We start from the raw sequence: 23,278 nt of genomic DNA on the forward strand, positions 1-23,278 counted from the left end.
AAGTTTTAGAGGGGCGTGCATGTCTCTGGATTTAGACTAACTTGTGTTTTTAAAGCTCCCGAATGGAGAGCCCTTTCCTAGAGGTGATTTAATGCAACTAAATTAACTAATAACCAAAGCCTGTTCAGTTCACAAACGAAACGTTTTTGTATTTCCACATTTCTATGCTTTTATCATCAATACCCTAAATGTAGAGCCAGCTGCACTGAAATATGTGTTCATACAGGGGGCGCTCGCGGCTCACTGCTCTTACAGTTCCTGGTAAAAAAAAAAGTAACAGCAGTTTGCTAGAATGAGAAACCCCGGAAATGTGAAAAGGGTCACTATTCCCTTTTGTGAATGTCAACTTTTACACGAATGATACTTAAAAAGATAACTGTTATCAGATGTAATTATTTTGTACATTCTGTATAAAATAAATAAATAAAACAGGAGGCTTTTTGGCCCAGGTAAGGGGCCATTTACATTCTTTTCAATTTGCCACTGTTCTACTCTATTTTAGAAAAGTTTCCATTTATTCCCCTAAAATAATACACAAGGCAAGAATCATGCCTATGCTAAACATGTAATCAGTAAATTTATCATGATGGAGATGTTTATGTTTGGCTTGTGTTGCTTGTCATATGAACTTTTTATGATGCTGATTTATTAATACAACATTCATTTTTATTTAATTAACACCCGACCACGCGCCAAATGCGGGTGAATTTTGCAATTGGCGGGTAAAACTGTCAATCTAGGCCTACCTGCCACATTGGCGGGTAGCCAATGAGAATTGATTGATTCGTTAGTTGTTGGTTTTTTTATTTATTTTTTAAGTCCGCGACGTAAAATACGGTGTTTTGGATGTGCGAGTAACAGTATTAAACTGTTGGTGAGATGGGATGAGATGAGATAAAGCAAAGCTGACGTTGGTTATGGTACAATGACAGTTACACAGAGGACTGCGTGTGTATGTTGAGTTGGGAACCAGTGAGAAAATGTCCGCTACCCGGTCACTTTACCAGTAATATTAATATTAATTTAGTTCTGCTTAACGGTTCAATTGACTTTGATTAATATGCGCGAGTGAGAGAGCGCAAGACAGCGCTCGACCATAGAGCGCTCGACGTGTTGTTTGAAGACGTGAGAGTGCGCGCGCGCGGCCGGGGCTCTCTCTGCTCGTTATCGCCCTGTCAGGCGCAGCAGTCATTCTATTCTACATCACTTACCGATCAAAGGCTTTGGCGGGACAAAAATCGAGACGGCTTTGGCGGGACAAAAATCGAGAAGGCTTTGGCGGGACAAAAATCTTCGGCCGGCCAAAAAATGTAAATGCAGGAAAACTCCTGACAATGCTCGTAAGCGTTTGCTGCGCTGTTTCTTACCTTGCTTTACGTTGACTTTACTAGTTTCAGCTTCACCGTCACCGCTTTTTTTTATTTTTTTTTTATTTTTGTTTAGAAAGCCTCTATTTTCTTCTTCTCTTTTCTTTCCTCTTCTGAGCACCGGACTTGTGCTGACCGGACATTTTGAGCGTACTGAACTTCAAATTAAATGACAACATCAAATTTTGATCAGTGGCCAAACCATTTTTGTCTTGGGTGTGGGGGGCCCCAGTTCTGGTGGGGGTGGGGACATGTCAAAAAGTGGTGGGGACATGTCAAGGAGACCAGACCTCATGAAGATGCAGCAGCAGTGGAGGAAGAGGAGTGCATCTGCTCCTTTTTTGTGGACTCAGATTAGCAGCAGTCAGTATATGAATATGACATATGACTATGTCTGTGACACAGCAAATCAATGAATAAAAAGATGCAGCACTTAAATGTGTATTCTTACAAGTTAAAGAACAATGTTTGTGTGATTTCTATTTTTCACCTTTATAAGGAAAAAAAAAAAAAGGAAAAAAAAAAAACTGGCTGGTAAAAAGTTACTGTGGCAGGTGGATTTTTAAATCCACCTGCCACAGTGGCTGGTGGTCAAAAAAGTTAACTTCAGGCCCTGGTGACAAATTAATAGATACATAGATATAAATATATATAGACAGCTAGATTAATAGATAGATACATATATAGATAGATTATATATAAATACATAGATAGATTATAGATAGATACATATATAGATACATAGATTCTATCTAGATACATATTTAGAGACATAGATATATTATAGCTACATATCTAGATACATAGATAGATTCATATAGATAGATACATAGATAGATAGATTTGGATAGATAGATAAAATGGATGCTCCCCAGAAGAAATGCTGTACATCTGTGGTGTGGGAGCATTTCCGTTTAGAAACCCCAAATAAAGTGAGATGTGTGTATTGTGATCGGCTGCTAGCCTACTGCAACAATACATCATCCATGATGCGCCATTTGAGGAGAATTTGAAATTTGCGTATTTGCCCAGAACTCATGATCCCCTAACTTACTGGAAAGAGAGAGCAGTAATCTTTCCTCATTTGTATGTCCTTGCTAAAAATATATATTTGCACGTCAGCAACAAGAGTCCCTTGTGAGAGGATTTTTTCAAAGGCTGGAGAAATTATCTGTAAAAAAAGAAGTCCTTCCACAGCAGAGAAATTTATTTTTTTAAATAAAAATCTCAAAAAAAAGTTAGACATTGTGGCTTGATTTCTTTTATTAATATTCATTTTGCAGGACCAAAATAACATTATGCACAGTGAGGAGCCAACAGGTTACAAGCTTCACATATTAGAAAAATACAATAATAAAAAAACAACACATTTTTTTAATGGCTCGTCAAGGTTGTTTCAGATCAACACCTGCAAGTGACCACTAGGTGTCACCGTTGAGACGGGTGTCGGATTGATTCGAAGCCTCGAAACAATATGGCCCATTTGGTTCAACTGTTTCATTGCTTCACGAAGCCTCGATCTGCCCACCACTAGCAGAAACAAACATCAGAAGTGATGTGAAATGTTACAAGGACTCAGGGACAAACACTGACACAAACAGGATATATATACACAGACACTAACAAGGTGAGGGGAAACAGCTGAGTGCAATGATGATGGGGAACACCTGAGTGCAATGATCAGTGGTAGCCAGACAGGATGATGGGAAACGTAGTTCATGATGTGAGTGACACCGGGGAAGGAGGACATCTAGTGGACACCCGGGGAACACAAACCCAACACTGTGGGGCTGTTTACACCTGGCCACTTCATGCGTTTTCTCAGATCGGATAGCTATCTGATTTATCAAAACGATTCCATTTACACCTGGTCACATAAATGTGTTTTTGCGAAAAGGATTTAAATCCGATCTTCAGTTCCCGCGCTATATGCAGATTTAATGGAGTGCGACTTACGCGACTTACTTTCACTTTGATTTGCGATAGTTTGCACGTTGGTTTAATGAAGAGATGCTCAGCTTCTCATCTGCGGTGATGCGTGTTCCGGTTGCGTCGTCATATCTGGCTATAACATTACATATAGCCTATAACACGCTCTCACACGTTTATTTTTAGCATTTTTGGGAGGAGTACAATTTACATATGTGGTTTCAACAACCAGATGCGTTTACACTTGTCCAGTTTCGTCTGGAATGCGGCCCAGACCACCTTCTGAAGTGGTTTGAGCGATCGGATTCAAATCCGTCTCGAATGCGTTTCGGAGGGCATTTACACCTGGTCTTTTCACGATCGGATAGCTATCCGATCTGAGAAAACGCATGAAGTGGCCAGGTGTAAACAGTGACACTAGCAGTGCAGCAGCATTTTTGGCTGAGGGAATTCCTGGACGGACTTCAGAGCCAGTCCCAAAGATCAAAGGGCCTTCATAAAATGTAAGAGGTTTACATATGTGTTATTTTTTATATAGGCTATTTTTGATATTTCCATTTATTTTACTTTGGGTTAGGATTTTTGTTGGTCCCAATAGATTCTGATGGTAAAATCTGTCTTTTGGAGCCTCCTATCCCAACAGAACCCCAGGCAGTTGTAAGTCGCCTACTCAATACACCAGAAATTATGACAAATAGTGTTATAAAGTGCACTCAACCAAATCCTCATCACATGAGATGTTTTATCTGATCTGACGTGTACGCAGACTGGTGCATAGATATATACACTAGATGTCGCCTTAAAGACATTCGTTCCAATGAACTGCCGTAGACAAGGCGACATCTAGTGTGTATATATCAATGCACCAGTCTGCGTACACGTCAGATCACTTGGACATGGCTGTGTATAAGCGGTAAAAACGATATAAATACTGTTCGTTTTCTCATACAAACCGCTCGTTTCGTGTCTTAGGCCATCAATGTGTACTTACGATGGGGAATTGTTTAATTTGGACGACGGGGAATTGTTTTAATTTGGACTCTGTGCATGCTCTTTGAGACAGTGACCATAGACCTGCATTATATGACTGACAGACAAGAACGGTTTGACCTAAAAATATAAAAATTGAAACTACTGCGGAAAAAAAGACACCTACATCTTGGATGCCCTTGAGGTAAGCTAAAACATACCAAAAACTAATTTCAAAGTGAACTATCCCTTTAAAGCTAGATTTGCCGGTCCATACGTCATTATACGACGGGAATCTGATGAAAATTATGTCATCAGTGCGCCAGAGAGAAGGACTAAAACCTAGTTCATGTGAATGTCATGTGAATTTGCTTAATCTTATTATGTGCGGGAGGAACGGGTAGCCTATATCTCCTCATAAAACAGAATCGGTTGCTTTGTCCGCGTGGATCAGAGCTCATCACGTGGGACGAGTTGCCTTTGACAGATTAGCCTATGAGGCCTTGGAACCTGAAAACTGCATTATGTGTCCTCGGTTAAGTAATTCGGAAACTTTGAGAAATTTGCCAACATTCCTTGAACATCTTCCTACAGAAAAGCGTTGTGAATCGGCTGAGTTAATTCGGGAATATTCGTCCTTGTTTTCTGATGTTCCTTCTCAGACGTACAACATGACATTCTTTGTGGGCGATTCCCCTCCGACGTCAGCGATTTGAGTTCTGTGGAAAAGGAATCAGAGTGACATTGATATGCTTGGACACAGTGTAATTATAGGGTAAATCTTGCAGTAACTCTTTGAGTTTTATTTTATGGGGGGAGGGTGTGACGTCCCTGTCGGCCGTTCCTTGTTTTGTGTAGGCCTATATGTGTGTTGTATGGCAAGCCGTTTTAACATTTAATGATTTAAACCGACTAGTCTCTATTTTCATGCTACTAGTACTTATTTTTTAGATACTAGTATCTATTCCATTAAGTACTAGTACTTATTCATTAGCTACTAGTGTTTATTCTTTAGGTACTAGTGCCTATTCTTTAGATACTAGTGCTTATTCTTTAGGTACTAGTACTTATTCAATAGATACTAGTACTTATTCATTAGATACTAGTACTTATTCATTAGATACTAGTACCTATTAAATAGATTCTAGTACTTATTCATTAGATACTAGTACTTATTCATTAGATACTAGTTCTTATTTATTAGATACTAGTTCTTATTCATTAGTTACTAGTACTTATTATTAGATACTAGTACTTATTCATTAGATACTAGTACTTATTCCAATAGTGACTAGTAACTATTCTTTTGTTACTAGTAACTATTCTTTTGTTACTAGTAACAAATACATTTTTTTTTGCCATTGACTTCTATGGGGATCTGTCATTCAGATATCAACTATTCAGTTCTGACTAGTATGTATTCCAATTGTGACTAGTACATATATATTAGATACTAGTAGTTATTTATTAGGTACTAGTACTTATTTTTTAGATACTAGTAACTATTACTAGATACTAGTATGTATTCAATAAACACTAGTACTAAGTCATTAGATACTAGTACCTATTAAATAGATACTAGTACCTATTAAATAGATACTAGTACTTATTCATTAGGTACTAGTACTTATTCATTAGGTACTAGTACTTATTCATTAGGTACTAGTACTTATTCATTAGGTACTAGTACTTATTCATTAGGTACTAGTACTTATTCATTAGGTACTAGTACTTATTCATTAGGTACTAGTACTTATTCATTAGATACTAGTACCTATTCATTAGATACTAGTACCTATTAATTAGATACTAGTACTTATAAATTAGATACTAGTACCTATTTATTAGATACTAGTTGTCACGGACACACACAGGGAAAAGGTAGATCCAATCGCAATATTTATTGGGTAATCCGTAATTCGTAAATCCAGTCCAGGCAAGGGTCAAAACCATACAGGCAATCCAAAACAAGAACAAAACAAGAAACAAACGAGAAACAAGCAAGAAACAGACCTCAGGAAGTGTTGTAACATTAAACAAGGACTCCGTGACAAACACTGAAACAACCAGGGTATATATACACAGATACTAATGAGGTGATGGGAAACAGCTGTGAGCAATGATACAATGAGTGACAGAACAGGATGATGGGAAATGTAGTAAGAGTGAATGACACCGTGGGGAAAGAGGACCTCTAGTGGTGATCCAGGGAAACACAAACCAGACACTGTGACATAACCCCCCCTCTACGGAGCGGCTACCAGACGCTCCAAGACACAATACACAACAAAACAAGAGTCCAGGAGGGAGGTGGAATGGTGGAGGATCAGGGGGAGGGATGGGGGGCCAGGTCCATGGAGGGGAACAGGAACAGGGGGTGATGGCTTAGCCACCGGCCAGGGCCAAACATACAGTCTATCGGGCGGCCAGGGCCAAACATACAGTCCATCGGGCGGCCAGCGAGAAGCAGACAGTCCATCGGGCGACCAGGGCGGAGACGACAGTCCATCGGGCGGCCAGGGTGGAGACCTTCCCTCGGGCGGCCATGGTGGAGACTTTCCCTCGGGCGGCCAGGGCGGAGACCTTCCCTCGGGCGGCCATGGTGGAGACTTTCCATCGGGCGGCCAGGGCGGAGACCTTCCCTCGGGCGGCCATGGTGGAGACTTTCCCTCGGGCGGCCAGGGTGGAGACTTTCCATCGGGCGGCCAGGGCGGAGACCTTCCCTCGGGCGACCAGGGCGGAGACTTTCCCTCGGGCGGCCAGGGCGGAGACGACCCTTCGGGAGGCCAGGGCGGAGACGACCCCTCGGGCGACCACGGAACAGACACCCGCTCAGGAACAGACACCGGCTCAGGAACAAAAGCAGACACCGGCTCAGGAACAGATACAGGCACCGGCTCAGGAACAGGCACAGGCACCGGCACCGGCTCAGGAACAGGCACAGGCACCGGCTCAGGAACAGGCACAGGCACCCGCTCAGGAACGCACACCAACTCAGGGACAGATACCGGCTCAGGAACGGACACAGGCTCGGCGACGGCCATCTTGTCCGGAGACACAGGCTCGGCGGTGGCCATCTTGTCCGGAGACACAGGCTCGGCGGCGGCCATCTTGTCCGGAGATCCTGGATCGGCAGACGTGACGTGAACAGTCTCTGGATCGGCAGACGTGACGTGAACAGTCTCTGGATCGGCAGACGTGACGTGAACAGTCTCTGGATCGGCAGACGTGACGTGCAGCTCGGGCGGGGCCGGCAGGGCGAGCAGCTCGGGCGGGGCCGGCAGGGCGAGCAGCTCGGGCGGCGCCGGCAGAGGAGGACGCCTGGGCGGTGCGGGCAGAGCAAGTCGCCTGAGCGACGCGTCAGGGATGGCAGTCACCTCCGGGATGGTCTCTGGGTTAGGAGCCACCGAACAAGTCGTTGTGGAGGGGTTTCTCCTCCTCCGTCTCCGGACCACCAGACTCGAGACCACCGGAACTGGGACCACCGGAACAGGGACCACTGGACTCGGGACCACCGGCACTGGGACCACCGGCATTGGGACCACCGGACTGGAGTATCCCACTGGCTACGATGATCTAGGTAACTGATGAATCCCCAAAAGTCCAGGATTTCCAGCCCCTTCATCTCCCACCCAGGCAATGGGTCATCCAGACAGACATTGAAGAGTTCCTTCAATGCTGCGTTGTTGTAGTCCAACCCTCTAGAGAGGGTCCAAAACATCTGAGCCAGACAACCTACCGTCTGGCCCTGCTGGCGTAGGTCCATCAAATTTTGGACCCGTCCCCTCCTCTCCTTCTCCGTCTTAGGGGGAAGGATACGAAACCCCATAATGCTGGATCTATAATGTGACGGAGTCCTTCTGTCACGGACACACACAGGGAAAAGGTAGATCCAATCGCAATATTTATCTGGTAATTCGTAAATCCAGTCCAGGCAAGGGTCAAAACCATACAGGCAATCCAAAACAAGAACAAAACAAGAAACAAACGAGAAACAAGCAAGAAACAGACCTCAGGAAGTGTTGTAACATTAAACAAGGACTCCGTGACAAACACTGAAACAACCAGGGTATATATACTAATGAGGTGACGGGAAACAGCTTTGAGCAATGATACAATGAGTGACAGAACAGGATGATGGGAAATGTAGTAAGAGTGAATGACACCGTGGGGAAAGAGGACCTCTAGTGGTGACCCAGGGAAACACAAACCAGACACTGTGACACTAGTATTTATTCTGAATGTTACTAGTAAGATTTTTTATTTTACTAGTCACAACTGCTTTTTTACTCGTCTTATGTTATGACTAGTCAGAACGGCCACTGGATAGTTCAATTAAAAATCTTACTAGTAAAATAAAAAATCTTACTAGTAACATTTGGAATAAATACTAGTATCTCATAAATAGTTACTAGTATCTATTGAATAAGTACTAGTAGCTAATTTATAAGTACTAGTATCTAATTAATAGGTACTAGTATCTAATGAATAAGTACTAGTATCTATTTAATAGGTACTAGTATCTATTTAAGAGGTACTAGTATCTAATGATTTAGTACTAGTATTTATTGAATACATACTAGTATCTAGTAATAGGTACTAGTATCTAAAAAATAAGTACTAGTACCTAATAAATAACTACTAGTATCTAATATATATGTACTAGTCACAATTGGAATACATACTAGTCAGAACTGAATAGTTGATATCTGAATGACAGATCCCATAGAAGTCAATGGCAAAAAAATGTATTTGTTACTAGTAACAAAAGAATAGTTACTAGTCACTATTGGAATAAGTACTAGTATCTAATGAATAAGTACTAGTATCTAATGAATAGGTACTAGTATCTAATGAATAAGTAGTATCTAATAATAAGTACTAATAACTAATGAATAAGTTCTAGTATCTAATAAATAAGAACTAGTATCTAATGAATAAGTACTAGTATCTAATGAATAAGTACTAGTATCTATTTTATAGGTACTAGTATCTAATGAATAAGTACTAGTATCTAATGAATAAGTACTAGTATCTATTGAATAAGTACTAGTACCTAAAGAATAAGCACTAGTATCTAAAGAATAGGCACTAGTACCTAAAGAATAAACACTAGTAGCTAATGAATAAGTACTAGTACTTAATGGAATAGATACTAGTATCTAAAAAATAAGTACTAGTAGCATGAAAATAGAGACTAGTCGGTTTAAATGATTAAATGTTAAAACGGCTTGCCATATGTGTTGCGTTGTAGGTGACTGGCTGATTGCGGCGTGATTAGGAGCAGGTGTTCTTCGTTCCCTACAAAAGCTGCTTGTTTCCTGTCGTCGAGTCTGTTCTGGGGCTGCGTTGGACTTTGTGCCAGTTTCTTGTCCTTCGGGTCGATGCCTGTGGCTTTAGATGGTCGAATCTAGGCTCATTTTGAGGAAGAATGTAAAATAAAGCTCAGATATTTTGCAATGTAAAGGTATTCGTCTCTCCTTATTTGTAGTGATCCTTCTGGATCGCAACAAATGGGAGGGAGGTAGTAGGCTTAAAACAAACACCATCTAAATGTGTAAATTTGAAGTTTCCTTCCATTAGAGTAAAATAAGACATTGAAACAAAATAGACCAAAATCTCAAAAATAAATAAATAAATATTGTGCCCTGCCTTAAACAGTACCGTCATAATATGAATCTCCTCATCGAATAACTATCCAATCACTTAGTTTGTTGTATGCTGATAGATCTTTACATGATACAAGCAGCCCTCCCTAAAATGTTAAACTAAAGCCCTTGTCACCTTCAGTTATTGCGTGCGTGTGTATGCATAGTAGGTATAATTATAATAGAAATAATAATAATGTATTAATTAATAATTAATAATAATCAGTATTCTGTTGCTTGGCTGCACAATGCCAAAAAAGAAACATTGAGTTTTGATTTTTAAATTAACAAATTATAAATGTTTTCACACATGATCACTGGGTGTAGGTAATTGGTAAATGAGTGTGCCATTTAAATGGCAATGTTTTCCAAATGAAACACAACAGCTGTTTTTTTAATATATATTTTTATGTTGTGTCTACTGTAAAGAACTGTGTTTAGAGTTTTGCAAAAAGTTAGTTTCATAATTGCAAACTGAGTGTAAAGCAGATAATGTGCTTGCAGTTTTGCAGACTTGGTCAGAAGAATAGCAAATCAATGATTTCACTGAGTGGGCCACAAGTACCACTTTTAGTGTGTAAGCATTTCAAATAAAAAAGAAAAAATTGTGAGTACTGGAGAGCAAAACAAAGGAATAGTTTTTATTTTCTGAATTGAATACAATCATTATGCTGTCATGCTAATCTGATCGAGCAAATTTGTGGGAATTGTGTATGTGATGCCAATGGAAGCATTTCACTTGACTATCACGTTAAAAATTAAATCATGAAAGAATACTGAGATAAGATGCCAAGATAAGAGGGCTTATAATATTGGTTCATATTCTTTTAACCCTGAATAGTGTTATTCTTTGTCTGATCTTAAGTAAACTATTTAAAACACTCCAAAACAAGGGTATACTATGGGCTATAAACACCTAACCACTAGTGCTCATTGGATACATGAGAGGTAAATAAATATCAGATGAAACAACCTTTTTTTTTTTTTTTTACATTTTCTTTGGAAGTTATTATGATGTTTTGTGAAGTTGGCTGGTTATAGCCACTCACACTGATGATACATTGATTGCTAATAATTTAAAGAATGCTTGTGAAGAAGGCTATATCAATCCGAAACTGCGAAGTCTCAATCTTTTTGACCATGGTTTGCCTAAAAGGGTGTGTGTCAGGTGGTATGTTTTAGTATGCTGTGGTTAGGGGTTATGTAAACAGGAAAAGCCTTTAAAGGAGAGGTGTGTTCTTGTAGTGTTTCCATAAACCATGACTGAACCTCTTCTCAAACATAAACTCTGCCGAACATCAAAAACTAACTCACACTGTGTGACAAACAAAATCTGTTTATTATCAGTCATTGCAAATTTGTTCTAATCCTTTAATGGAAATATTAGCATAAAATGCTCAAAAGTGTGGGAACTTTCTTAAGTGAAATAAAACAGAGTTTAAATAGCAGAATTAGTATATGTTATAAATAAATATAGGCTGGGCACTGGGCAACTGTCGTTTAATCATTTGTCTTTTATACTGGCAAAGAAATTGACATGGATAGATTTTTAGATAACACTATTTGTTTTACAGTGTCACTTCCATGGTGTTTTTGTCTCACTACGGACACGGTCCAAAGTCCCACGATGCATTTGGTTTATAGCACCCTGTTAAAACATGATTTAGTCAATACAACACACACATCCCACACACACATTTCCCCACAGTTCATAATTTCTTCCATGTCAGATCTCAGGATGCAACCGAATGATTATGTACTGTTTGTTATGACAACCAGAGTGACATTTCTAAATCTCCACAAAAATTTGATCAAATGCATTTAAACATAGATTTGTATAAATGGGGTATAGACTGTAGTTTTTAATGTTTGATGGTGGTTGTTTTAAAAGCTATAAAGTCCTGCTTTGTTTGTTAAAAAAAAAAAAAAAAAAGTGTGTGATTCCAGAGATATCTTGGTAATAGGATTTGCTTCAGTTAAAATGTTAACTATCACACGTCTCTCAAAAACAAGAGAACATAAAACAATATATTTTTATATTGTAATATTTAGTTATAGATTCTCCAGAAAGGGTGTGGTTAGAGGAACTCGATTCCATGGGCTGGTCTTATCTTAACTCAATAATAAATCACCAGCAGTATTTAAAAAAACACTGCACTCTGGTAGACTCACAACTTCAGGGTGTGTACGAGACTCAGGGGCAACGACCAAACTTTTCCTCAAGTGCTTTTATCTAGGAGTTTTTTTTATATCAAAATACTGTACAGATTACAGCCGTTATTCTCTGACTTCAGGATTAACACCCACCTCGCAGCATGTGTACAGGAAAATGTGCGTTTTGCGTCGGGACAAGTCTGTACCCGTTGGCGGTCATCTCCATAATCTGTAATATTATGCTGTTTTTTCCTGGCTGGGATGTAAAGTACGCGCAGGACAAACATATTACAGAGGAGGTCAAATACATGGGAGGACTGGTTGGAGGGGGGATAATGGTGAGTCTGGTTATGTTTAATTGTAAACTATATATCAGTTCTATTTCTATTTAAACTTCATAGCGTGCATATATGATAATATATATATCGTGTAAATGCTGCTCAGTTTAGTTTGGAGCTTGTCAGTCACATGATTACAACAAATAAGCTGCCTTTGTGAGAATATGCAGAGTCTTAATTTGATTTGCGAAAGGAATGCAAGAAAAAAAAAAGGAATGCAAGGAAAAGATGTTGCCTTGTTTTAAAAGAAACAATGAGATAATATAAAAAAATACTGATGTTTATTTTTATGATCTTTATGAGTCAAAGAGTGTGATTCTCCTTATAAGGTATTATGGTGGTGCAAATGCGAATCATAGTTAATCTATTGTAAACAGGGTGACCTTGAAACATAAATGTACAAAATGCATTTATTGTGAGATAGAGTCAATCCAAAATGTATCAAATGACAAAAATGATTAAACACACTGCCCTTTCTGTCCTCCAGGTGTTGATTCCAGCATTTCACATTCACCTGACTGGAAAGCAGGGTTGCTGTGCTAATCGCTGTGGGGTGAGTGAGCAATCCTGCCAATAACAAAATCTTTATTTTTAGACTTCAGTTTATAAATATCTACAATCCTTTACAAATTAAGTTATGCAGAGGATTTTCCACTAGACCTTTACAAGCTCATCTTTACAAGATGCATTCAAGATCTTCAAGATCTTCAGGTTAAGAATTAGCACAAAAAAAGAAAAGGAAATACCCAAGACACCTTTAGAATTAAAGTAACATTACAAAGAACAAGAAAACCACATCCGAAAACACGCAACCCTTGTAAATTGCTTGGGCAAAGACCTAAATCTACAAGCCAAATGACTTTAAAATCTATTTATGACAAATAAATGTATTTAGAATGTAACTAAGTTCATGTGATGTACATCATTTGTCATGTGCTGGACAGAATGAAGAACAGACCTGTTTGAAAATACACAGGTGGTCCTCTGTTGTAAAAAAAAAAAAAAAAATCTATAAAAATGTGACTCATGAGCCTGAAAAACATGCCCTCATTGTGTCTTTTTTGCAAATATTTGCATTTTGTGACTTGTAAGAACCTGAACAGTTTTACAAGAGTCACTGGCTGACATCCTCGACATCCTCATTGAATGGTGACAAATGTGTAGGAGTTTTTAGGCATGTTGTTGTGTGATTGGGAAATCCTTCAAATGAAATTTGGGGATAATAATTTATAATAACTGCATGCAGTGTACACTGCCCTCTACTTTTAAATTATTAAAAACTGAAGTTGGCATTGTAGATACTAACTGTATTTAATTACAAAATGTAATAAAATAAGTGTACTTACACTACCCAGACAAAAGTTTGAAATAATTAAATATAATATTAAGAATAATATTTTTCATATTTTTAATATAAATATTGTATGCTTTATTTTTTTAATCAAATGAATGCAGCCTTGGGTGAGCATAAGGGACTTCTTTCAAAAACATGAAAAAATGTCATTATTCCAAACTTTTGACCAATAATTAAATAATTCTCATGAATCGTTTTCTATTTCAGATGTTCCTGTCCATTTTATTTTCAGCAGTGGGTGTAGCTGGTGCCCTTTATAGTTTCATAGTGGCTCTGATGGGTCTAATCAATGGACCACTCTGTAAACATACACTTATCTTTTGGGGAACTCCCTTTAAAGACGGGTAAGAGATACACCTCAGCACTGTAAAGCATGTGATAACACATTGTTCTGTTTAAATTTGTTATTGTCTATATCTCTTAGAAGCGAGAGTTACCTTAAGGACCCTAGCACGTGGGGAAAATGCATTGAGCCAAACAATGTGGTGGAGTTTAATGTGGGTCTGTTCTCAACACTGCTGGTGACCAGCGCAGTGCAACTCGTCCTCTGTGCCATACAGATGATCAACGGCCTATTCGGCTGCCTCTGTGGAACCTGCAAAGAGAAAGGGGTGAGAGGCGCCATTGGTGAATGAGCAATACACGAAAAGTTGTGGCACAATCTAATTGTAATACCTTAACAGGAAATGTTAAGAAGTAACATGAATACGAATATTGAATATTTAAGATTCTCCAGTACTTCCAGGTCAGTAATCCAGTAAATAAATTTGATCATGTGAACTCAGATGTCCTTGTAAGCACAAAATGCTCTGTGGAGCTCAAATTGTGGAGTTCATCAAAGATGGACTTGGAGTTCATGCAGCTTACTGTAAAAACTGTAACTACTGTTAAAAAAAGTTTATGTTAATAATAGTTTATATTAAATGTTAAAAATACACAATTATATTAATAATAATAATCAAATTAAAATAAAATAATATATAAGAATTTTCACAAGGTTGTCTCTTGCTTCTAAACACCACTGTATTTGAAATAAATTAAAATTCAGTTAAGCAGCATTAGGCATATTTTATGCTGAATTAGCCATTTGTTATGCTTTTTTAAATTTCCCTTTCTGTTAATACCAGAACTCTGCTCTTTAATTCAATTCAATTATACGATTTAATTGTTCACAACTTCACACAACAGGCAACACTAAACAGAGCTATAACCCCTATTAAAGGGATAGTTCTCCCAAAAATGAAAATCATTTACTCACCCTCAAGTTGTTCCAAACCTTTATGAGACTATTTCTTCTGTTGAACACAAAAGAAGATATTTTGAAGAATCTTGGTAACCAGACAGTTGACTTAAGCCATTGACTTCCAGTTTTTTTTCCGCCCTGCTGTGGAAGTCCTGCCGTCAACTGTCTGGTTACGAAGATTCTTCAAAATATCTTCTTTTGTGTTCATCAAAAGTAAATGATGACAAAATCGTACTATCCCTTTAATTGCAGACCGATTCCATGTCTTCTAAAGGCTTGACTGGCCGTATGTTCATTTCTTTCACCTTAATAATGTAATTAATGAAGCTTATGAGCATAAAAGCGCTATTGAGATTGTACTTTGTGCATTGTCTTACACTTTCTTCCATGTTTTTTAGCCGCTGTAAGCCCTCACTGCTCCGGGTGCCAGGGAGATCATATCAACCATCCACATCCCAGCCTCCCTGATCAGTTAACAAGCGCCCTCTTGTGGAAGATGCTCCTGAACATTGAAATGGAGCTTAATTTGTACTTTCTGTGTGTTGTGTACACTAATCTTGTTGTCACATTCACCGTTTTAAGTTTATTGCTGATGTTTTGGTTTAATACTTTTTATCAAGTAACAGCTTATGTATAACGACTTCCAGATTGAATAATATTTTAAAGGAAAAGTACTTTAATTAATGACATAGCATTTGTTTTGTATCTATCTGTATTTTTATAGTTTAGAAGTTAAATAAACATACTGAAAATAAAAAAAACATCCAAAAGATTACACAATGTGGGGAATATTACTTTAATCCACATTTAATATTATACAATTTAATTATCTCCAGAAATCTATGATTTTGCATCAAGTTAATTCAAAAATCACTTAAAACATTTAAAATTAGTCAAATACACATGCATGTAAAAAAAACACAACATTTTTAATACAGTCCTGGTTTTACAATTCAATTTTGTAAAGGGGGTTAAGGTTCTTCAAATATAGAATATGAAAATGTAATACTGCAATACTGTACTGGTTACATCAGTAGTTTTAAATGTCTACCGTGTAAATGTTTTTTGGCAGAATGACTGAATGTAACCAAAAATAAAGACCAACATACAGTGGGGTCAAAAGTCTGAGACCACACTGATCATCTGGAATTCACATTTTACAAGATTTCTCTTTTAAAACAAAGAAAATTTCAAAGAAAAAAAGAAAAGTAAAATGATGAAGAAATAGAAACACGATTAGCCAATTCTAGATCATTAACCAAATTTGTAACATTGGTTACTACAGTAAATGAAGCTAAAAAAATGCAAACTAGAATCCTTTTCACAAGGTTGTCTCAGACTTTTGAACCCATATAAATAATGAAACACTTTAAATTATGAACATTCTCACCTCATCTCAAACACGACAAAATAAAATACAAACATACAAAGAATGCAGTTCTTGACTGAACAAAATAAATACAGACTACAAAGTGTAATCCTAAAACCAAAATTAGATTACAAAACAAAAACAAAATTAGAAAACAGTTGGCAGTCTTGTCATTCAGGTTTAATCTCAAATGTTCCCTTTGTCTATTAGTGTTTAAAAGTTAATTGCATAGTTACAGTATATTCTACAGGACTTTTAGATTTAAGAAAATGGCTAAATTACAGATAATAATAAGTTAAATTAATAAAAAATAATAGGCATGATGGGACTAGCCTTACTATCACAATGGAGACCACTTTTTCTGTGGCCCAAGAAGTAAACTAATAATGATTAAAATGATAATAATGGTAAAACTTTACAGTAAAGATCAATTTGTTAACATTGTGCTGTAAATTTTTACATTAACCAAAACATTAACATTTCATGTTGTATAAATTAATTTACATGAATGTATTATGAACAAATTAATTAACAATGAATAATAAACAATACTATATTTATACATTTATCAAAATAATAAATGCTGTAAGAAATATTATTCATTGATAGTTCAAGCTAATTAATTTTTTTTACTGTTAGTAAGGGGTTAGCTGTCAAACTGGGCCATCATGATTTTGCGGCTGGCTTCATAACCTAAAAACAAAGCACCATTGGCCGGAAACGTCCGGATCATTGTGGGAGTCAAACCAGAATATAGAGCCCTTACACCTGAAAATGAGGAGACAAAAACAAAGTCAATTGGGGGTTTCAGGTAATGCAAAGTTGTGTAATGTTATACATAATAATATGGAGCATACTAAAACACATCTTTCTCTTACCTTCCGTTCTGAAGATATGCATGAAAGTCTTAAAGAAGCCAGACTGCCTGCTTGTCATTGACATGACCTGTATCCTGGATTTAACACAGTCCATTGGGTAAACCACAAGCCAGAGACAAGCTCCTCCGATACCTCCACTGAACACAATGGGGGCTACACCTACAAAACACAGACACGCCAACTCATCATACATGGACACGTCACATCTCAGAATATATGCCACGCACTTTACCAGTGGTGGACAGTAATGAAGTATTTATACTTTGTTACTATATTTAAGTAAATTTTTAGAGTACTATCTGAGTATTTGTATTTTGGGAAACATTTACTTCACTACATTCTGAAGAATATCGCAATTTTTACTCCACTACATTTACTCGTTATTTTGATTTGAAGAAATCGTCACCCGCTCCAGGACATGATAGCAGAGTCCAATTTATGAACAAGCTGATTCTTTTCAATTAACCTGCTAAATCTATATATTTTGTTATTAGCACTTCTTTTCACACTTGAATTATCATTAATTAGCAGTAGTAGTTATCAGTGTATGACAAGTTTTGGTAATAAAATAAAACTTTTAAGGGTCATCCACCATTTTTTATTTTTTTGCAAAGTCTCTTATGATCACCCAGACTGGACAGTAACAGTAATGTTGTCAAATATTATTTCAATTTAAAATAACCGTTTTCAATTTTAAATTATTTAAAAATGTAATTTATTCCTGTGACGGCAAAGCTGAATCAGTCTTCAGTATCACATGATCCTTCAGAAATCATTCTAACATTTGTGCGATAAACTGTTTTTCAGTATTCTGAATACAGTTCAAAAGTTTTAAACTTTTATTTTAAAATGGAAATCTTTTTTGTACCTAAAATCAATTATAGGCTACATTTTTTACTGTCACTTTTGATCAATTTAATGCATATTTGCTAAACGTATTAAATTCTTTAAAAACAAAACTTACTGACCCCAAACTTTTGAAAGGTAGTGTATATACTGGCTTTTTACCTGAAAGAAGGGACTCTTACAGCCGAGCGTTATTATATTTCACATTAACATTCCTGTCACTATCGACCAGAATAAACTGAATGTCCAGCTCTATTTAAAACAAAGAGTTCATTGTTAACTGACTCATTTTAATGTTTGTCCTTCTCCTCCTAATGACTGACTCAGGTATGCCATTTCATTAAGTACACACCAGAAAATACCAGCCCAATCAATGAATGAGAAACAAAGTATGCCGTTAGTCACATCATGTTGTCATAGATAAGGTAACTTTAAAGATAAAATGTAGAAACTGTAACAACAACGGTTTCCATACCCACGTCATCCTTGGCGCAGTGCATGTACTCAGCAAAGAGAGAGCGACAGAGCTCGTATGCTCCAAAGAAACAGAAATATCCAGGCACCTCACGGGCAATAGTGGGGGTTAAACCCTGGAAGAACCCTGCAGGACCCTCATTATGCATAATGGACTTTATCACCGACCAAACTGTGCTGAAAACACAGACAGATATAATGAGACAGGAGATAAACAATATCATCATGAGTAATGCTAGCTCTTAAAAGTAAATGGAAAAATACGTGCACAGTATCCGCAGAAAGGAAAGCTCAATCTTTACTTCTGACTTTGTGCGATCTTGCCGGAGGAGGTCATCTCATGCATAGCCTGCAGTCGGCACTTCACCAGCTCAGTGGGACATAAGACCAGAGAGGAGAAAATAGAGGCCACAGAGCCTGCGCACGCTTTCTGCACGTCACTGTACAGAATGGAAATGCATGGAAAATTAAAAATGTCGAAAATTGTGATGTTCTTTAATTTTTTTATCAATAATGATATGTATATACAGTACCAGTCAAAAGTTTGGAAACATTACTATTTTTTTTTTTTTTTTAAGAAGTCCTCTATGCTCATCAAGCCTGCATTTATTTGATACAGTAAAAACAGTAATATTGTGAAATATTATTACAATTTGAAATAATGGTTTTCTATTTCAATATACTTTAAAATATAATTTATTCCTGTGATGCAAAGATGAATTTTCATCAGTCATTACTCCACTCTTCAGTGTCACATGATCCTTCAGGAATTATTCTAATATGCTGATTTATTATCAATGTTGGAAACAGTTGTGCTGCATAACATTTTTATTTTTTTATAACTTGTGATACTTTTTTCAGGATTCTTTGATGAATAAAAAGTTAAAAAAGAACAGCATTCATTTAAAATAGAAATCTTTTGTAACAATATTCACTACCATTCAAAAGTTTGGGGTCAGTACATTTTCTTTTCTTTCTTTTTCTGAGAGAAATTAATACTTTTATTCAGCAAGGATGTGTTAAATTGATAAAAAGTGATAATAAGGATTTATATTGTTAGAAAAGTTAGTAATAACTTTTTATTCATCAATGAATCCTAAAAAAATATTACGCAGCACAACTGTTTCCAACATTGATAATAACTGAGTATCAAATCAGCATATTAGAATGATTTCTAAAGGATCATGTGACACTGAAGACTGGAGTAACGGCTGCTGAAAATTCACCGTTGCCATCACAGGAATATTTCGCATTTTATAATATATTCAAATAGAAAAGTTATTTTAAATAGTATAATATCATAATAATATTTCACAATATTACTGTGCTTTTTAATCAAATAAATGCAGCCTTGATGTAAGAACATAAGAGACTGGTTTCAAAACCCTTAAAAACTTTTGAACAATATTGCTTATCACAATATACACATTTTATGAAAAAGTGATTAAAAAACATCCAAAAAAATAAATGAAATTCCTCTCAAATTTAAAGTGAACATCATGTACACCTCAGTGACAACTTTATTAGCAAAGAAGGATTTTTTTTTTTTAAAACACCACACACCTTAACCATCTCTGCATCACTTTTCAATTCAAGCAAAAAAAAAAAAAAAAAAGGCTATTTTAGAAACATTTATTTTTATTTATTTCATGCATTTGATTTTTGCCAACTATACTACATACTATTCCTGTAGCTCAAACAGTAGAGCATGGCACTAGTAACGCCAAATTAATGGTTAAATTTCCAGGGAATGCATGAAATGATAAACTTCAATGCAATCTAAGTGGCTTTGGGTACCGTAACGGCAGCTGCAAAAATGCATACATGTAAATGTACTATTTGTGACACACAGATAGAACTTGCCTGAGCACAGCCCCTTTCTCCTGACCAGACATGTAGCGCACCACCTCTTGGCAAAAGCCATAGCACATGAAGAGCACAGAGTTCTCCGCGATGTTGGCCATGAGGGCTGGCGAGGTACCTTGATACAGCCCTCGAAGGCCCACCTGTCTGTATGTTGACACAAAGCAGTGCACAAAGCCTCTGTACAAAGTGGGGAATGTCTGCATTTTCACTTTAGCAGTGTCCAAAGGTTGACCACTAAATACACAAGCTGTGCCCCCTAAAGCGGAAAAAGAAGCGGGAGAACAGAAAGTAGAAAATTAAAAATAGACTGTAGGAATGACATATTTACCCTTCAGTACCCTTTGTAACAACAACAAAAAAAAGAGCAATACATTTTAATTGGTACTATTTTGGCATTATAACTTTGATCCCGTGGTTTAAAATGACAGAATGACATAAAGTGTTAAAGGGATAAAATTATGTCATTAATCACTCACCCTCATATCATTCCAAACCTGTAAGACTTACATTCATCTTCAAAACACAAATAAATATATTTTTGATGAAATCTGAGAGCTTTCTGTCCCTCTGTTGACAGCTACGCAACTGACAAAAGTTCAATTTTTTTTTTTTTTCATAAAGAGATCGTAAAACGAATCCATGTGAATTGAGCGGTTTAGTCCAAATTTTCTTAAGAGACATGATTGCTTTATATGATGAATATATTGAATTTAGGCTTTTATTCACATATAAACATTCATTATAAACTCACACATTAGTTAAGGTAAACATAAGCACTGATAGTGTCAGTTGCGTAGCTGCCTAGGGAGGAACAGAAAGCTCTAAGATTTCATCCAAAATATCTTCATTTGAGTTCCAAAGATGAATGAAAGTCTTACGGGTTTGCAAAGACATGAGGGTGAGTAATTAATGACAGAATTTAAATTTTTTGGGGGAACTAACCCTTTAAAGAAGATCTGAGTTAGAAAATAGTATCTGAGTTACAAAGCAATGATCTACAACTAATCCACAAACAGTAGCATGTATTACAAACTTCCTCATCCTCTTATTAGTAAGATCTAAGCTGAACAGAACAGGGATGCGTTTCTCAAAAGCATTGTGAGCTAAGTTGATTGTATAGAGTAGACCATTGGTGACAATGTTCTACGATCTACTTAGGCTTATGATGCTTTTGGGAAACACAGCCCTGGTCAGTGAGTGTGTATGTATGTGTGGTGCAGGGACTGCTGAAACAATAGGTCTAGGCTGTGAAACCACAGAGGTAAGCAAAAACACACAGCTCAAATGTCAGATAAGGACTGACAAAAGAGAGGGTTTACATTGTAGATGGTGGTGCAGAAATAAAGTGTGTCCTACTCTATCATCATAGGGTCCAGGACAATGTTCCTGAATGACCCTCCAAAATGAGATGATGCAATATGAAGTTACCTATAGCTCCAGCAGAGAGGTCTATTATTGCCTGAACCACCGGATGTGGTGCCATGGTGAAATGTGCCAAGTGCTCCAAGAAATCCTATTTCAAAAGTATGTGCAAAAGATGAGACAGAGAAAAGAAAACATGAGAATACTTAAAACTTTCATTTAAACAATGTAAATGTACTTTGATTTGAATAAAGTAGACTCCTATTTAATCCCAAACTGCTAAGTGCTTACTGTGTAACTTTCCCCCTCCTGATTTGTTGCAGCACGTTTAAAGTTAAACTGATAGGTTGTATATAACTAAGTTATGAACAAAAGTTACATAGGCAGACAAAATGGAGCGGAATCTCAAGTTTCATAGTAAAACAGTTCAGGGCGCCGACTGGAGAAATCAAGTCACAAGCCACAATGACAGACCATGTGGCTTTGAAAAACTCTTACACAAAGCCATGTGTTCTTTTAACACAGCGATCTTCGTTATCTTCCGCCTCTCCAATGCTATATTTTTTCTACAGTGTGTGGCTGTCTTTTATGGGACGCAAAATAAAGTAACATCAAAAACGGCTGTCTTTATCCATATAGTGTTCAGTCCTGGTGATGCAAGAACACGTCTGTCCTGAACTTACAGACAGACGTGTTCTTGCATCACCAGTACTGAACACTATTTGGATCGCGAGATTGAACATCTTAAAAGTAAAACTGTGACAGCGTAAATTTCACAATAAAAAAATCGCCAAGCATAGCCTATACCTGTAACCTACCTTATTTCACGAAAGCGCTCAAAACGAAGAAATGTAGCGAGGTTTGATTCATGCTGGCTGTTTACTGAACTGACACACATTTGCGATCAAATGAGTCATGACCTCTCGTCAGGGATCCGTATGTGAAGCGATATCTAATTCGTATTGTTCAATTGAGTCGAATCATTTCAGTGAATCGTTTGAGCAAAACCATAACGATTCGGTCACGACCAGGGGGGCATTCCAGAAAGCAAGGTTATCTTACCGTCAAACATACCCTGTCTAGGTTGATTAACCCAAACCTTGCTTACTCGAGGTATGCTGGTTCCAAAAACGCGTCCGGTACGCGTTGTGTAATATTCAGTTCCTGTGAAAAACTGTTACAATGGGTGGGGTATACATGAATATACATTATATTTACCCTGTTGTGGGCGTGGCCTTGAGACAAGGCACAGAGACGAATGGAACTGAAAATATTAGTGTATCTAGTCTATCTTGTGTATCTACTCACACCAGCCTAGCTTAGCATATATATATTATTAGGGCACAATACATTTTTAGAGGTTTATATTCAAATTAAATTTAAAGCCTCACAAATGAAGAAGAAAAGCTAAGACATCAAAGAGTAAAAAACTGTATTAGCCAAGACGAGCATAGGTTATTCGCATTTGGTCTGCTGTGTCC

The 23,278-nt window shown here is 37.2% G+C and overlaps 2 protein-coding genes across 3 annotated transcripts; one reads left to right on the forward strand and one right to left on the reverse strand.

Annotated features, from left to right (window-relative positions):
- The first annotated feature begins 12,050 nt into the window (after positions 1–12,050).
- On the forward strand, positions 12,051–16,190 carry tm4sf21a (transmembrane 4 L six family member 21a). The gene is made up of 5 exons (XM_082169071.1): positions 12,051–12,405; positions 12,893–12,958; positions 13,967–14,103; positions 14,184–14,370; positions 15,401–16,190. Exons 1-5 carry the CDS (start codon positions 12,229–12,231, stop codon positions 15,407–15,409), a joined length of 576 nt encoding a protein of 191 aa, XP_082025197.1. The 5' UTR covers positions 12,051–12,228; the 3' UTR covers positions 15,410–16,190.
- On the reverse strand, positions 15,915–22,931 carry slc25a15b (solute carrier family 25 member 15b). 2 transcript variants are annotated; one of them, XM_082169069.1, is made up of 7 exons: positions 22,616–22,931; positions 21,864–21,948; positions 20,433–20,691; positions 18,872–19,009; positions 18,571–18,746; positions 17,250–17,408; positions 15,915–17,139 (listed from the first exon to the last, which is right to left on the reverse strand). In XM_082169069.1, the coding sequence occupies exons 2-7, from the start codon at positions 21,916–21,918 to the stop codon at positions 17,018–17,020; spliced, it is 909 nt and encodes a 302-aa protein (XP_082025195.1). In that variant the 5' UTR covers positions 21,919–21,948; positions 22,616–22,931; the 3' UTR covers positions 15,915–17,017. The 2 variants fall into 2 exon arrangements, with proteins under 2 accessions (XP_082025195.1, XP_082025196.1); XM_082169070.1 differs by lacking the exon at positions 22,616–22,931 and adding an exon at positions 22,296–22,487.
- Positions 22,932–23,278: the final 347 nt, after the last annotated feature.

This window comes from Leuciscus leuciscus (assembly GCF_965113295.1).
Source record: "Leuciscus leuciscus genome assembly, chromosome: 5".
NCBI classification, from domain to species: Eukaryota; Metazoa; Chordata; class Actinopteri; order Cypriniformes; family Leuciscidae; genus Leuciscus; species Leuciscus leuciscus.

Excerpts from the sequence above, each read along its gene's own strand:
- slc25a15b (XM_082169069.1), bottom strand. The coding sequence starts at position 21,918 with ATGGCACCACATCCGGTGGTTCAGGCAATAATAGACCTCTCTGCTGGA. Across the intron at positions 20,692-21,863 it reads CCTCTCTGCTGGAGCTATAG|GGGGCACAGCTTGTGTATTT; the intron begins GTAACTTCATAT and ends TTTCCGCTTTAG. Across the intron at positions 19,010-20,432 it reads GAGAAAGGGGCTGTGCTCAG|TGACGTGCAGAAAGCGTGCG; the intron begins GCAAGTTCTATC and ends CATTCTGTACAG.
- tm4sf21a (XM_082169071.1), top strand. The coding sequence starts at position 12,229 with ATGTGTACAGGAAAATGTGCGTTTTGCGTCGGGACAAGTCTGTACCCG. Across the intron at positions 12,959-13,966 it reads GCTGTGCTAATCGCTGTGGG|ATGTTCCTGTCCATTTTATT; the intron begins GTGAGTGAGCAA and ends TTTCTATTTCAG. Across the intron at positions 14,104-14,183 it reads GGAACTCCCTTTAAAGACGG|AAGCGAGAGTTACCTTAAGG; the intron begins GTAAGAGATACA and ends TATATCTCTTAG.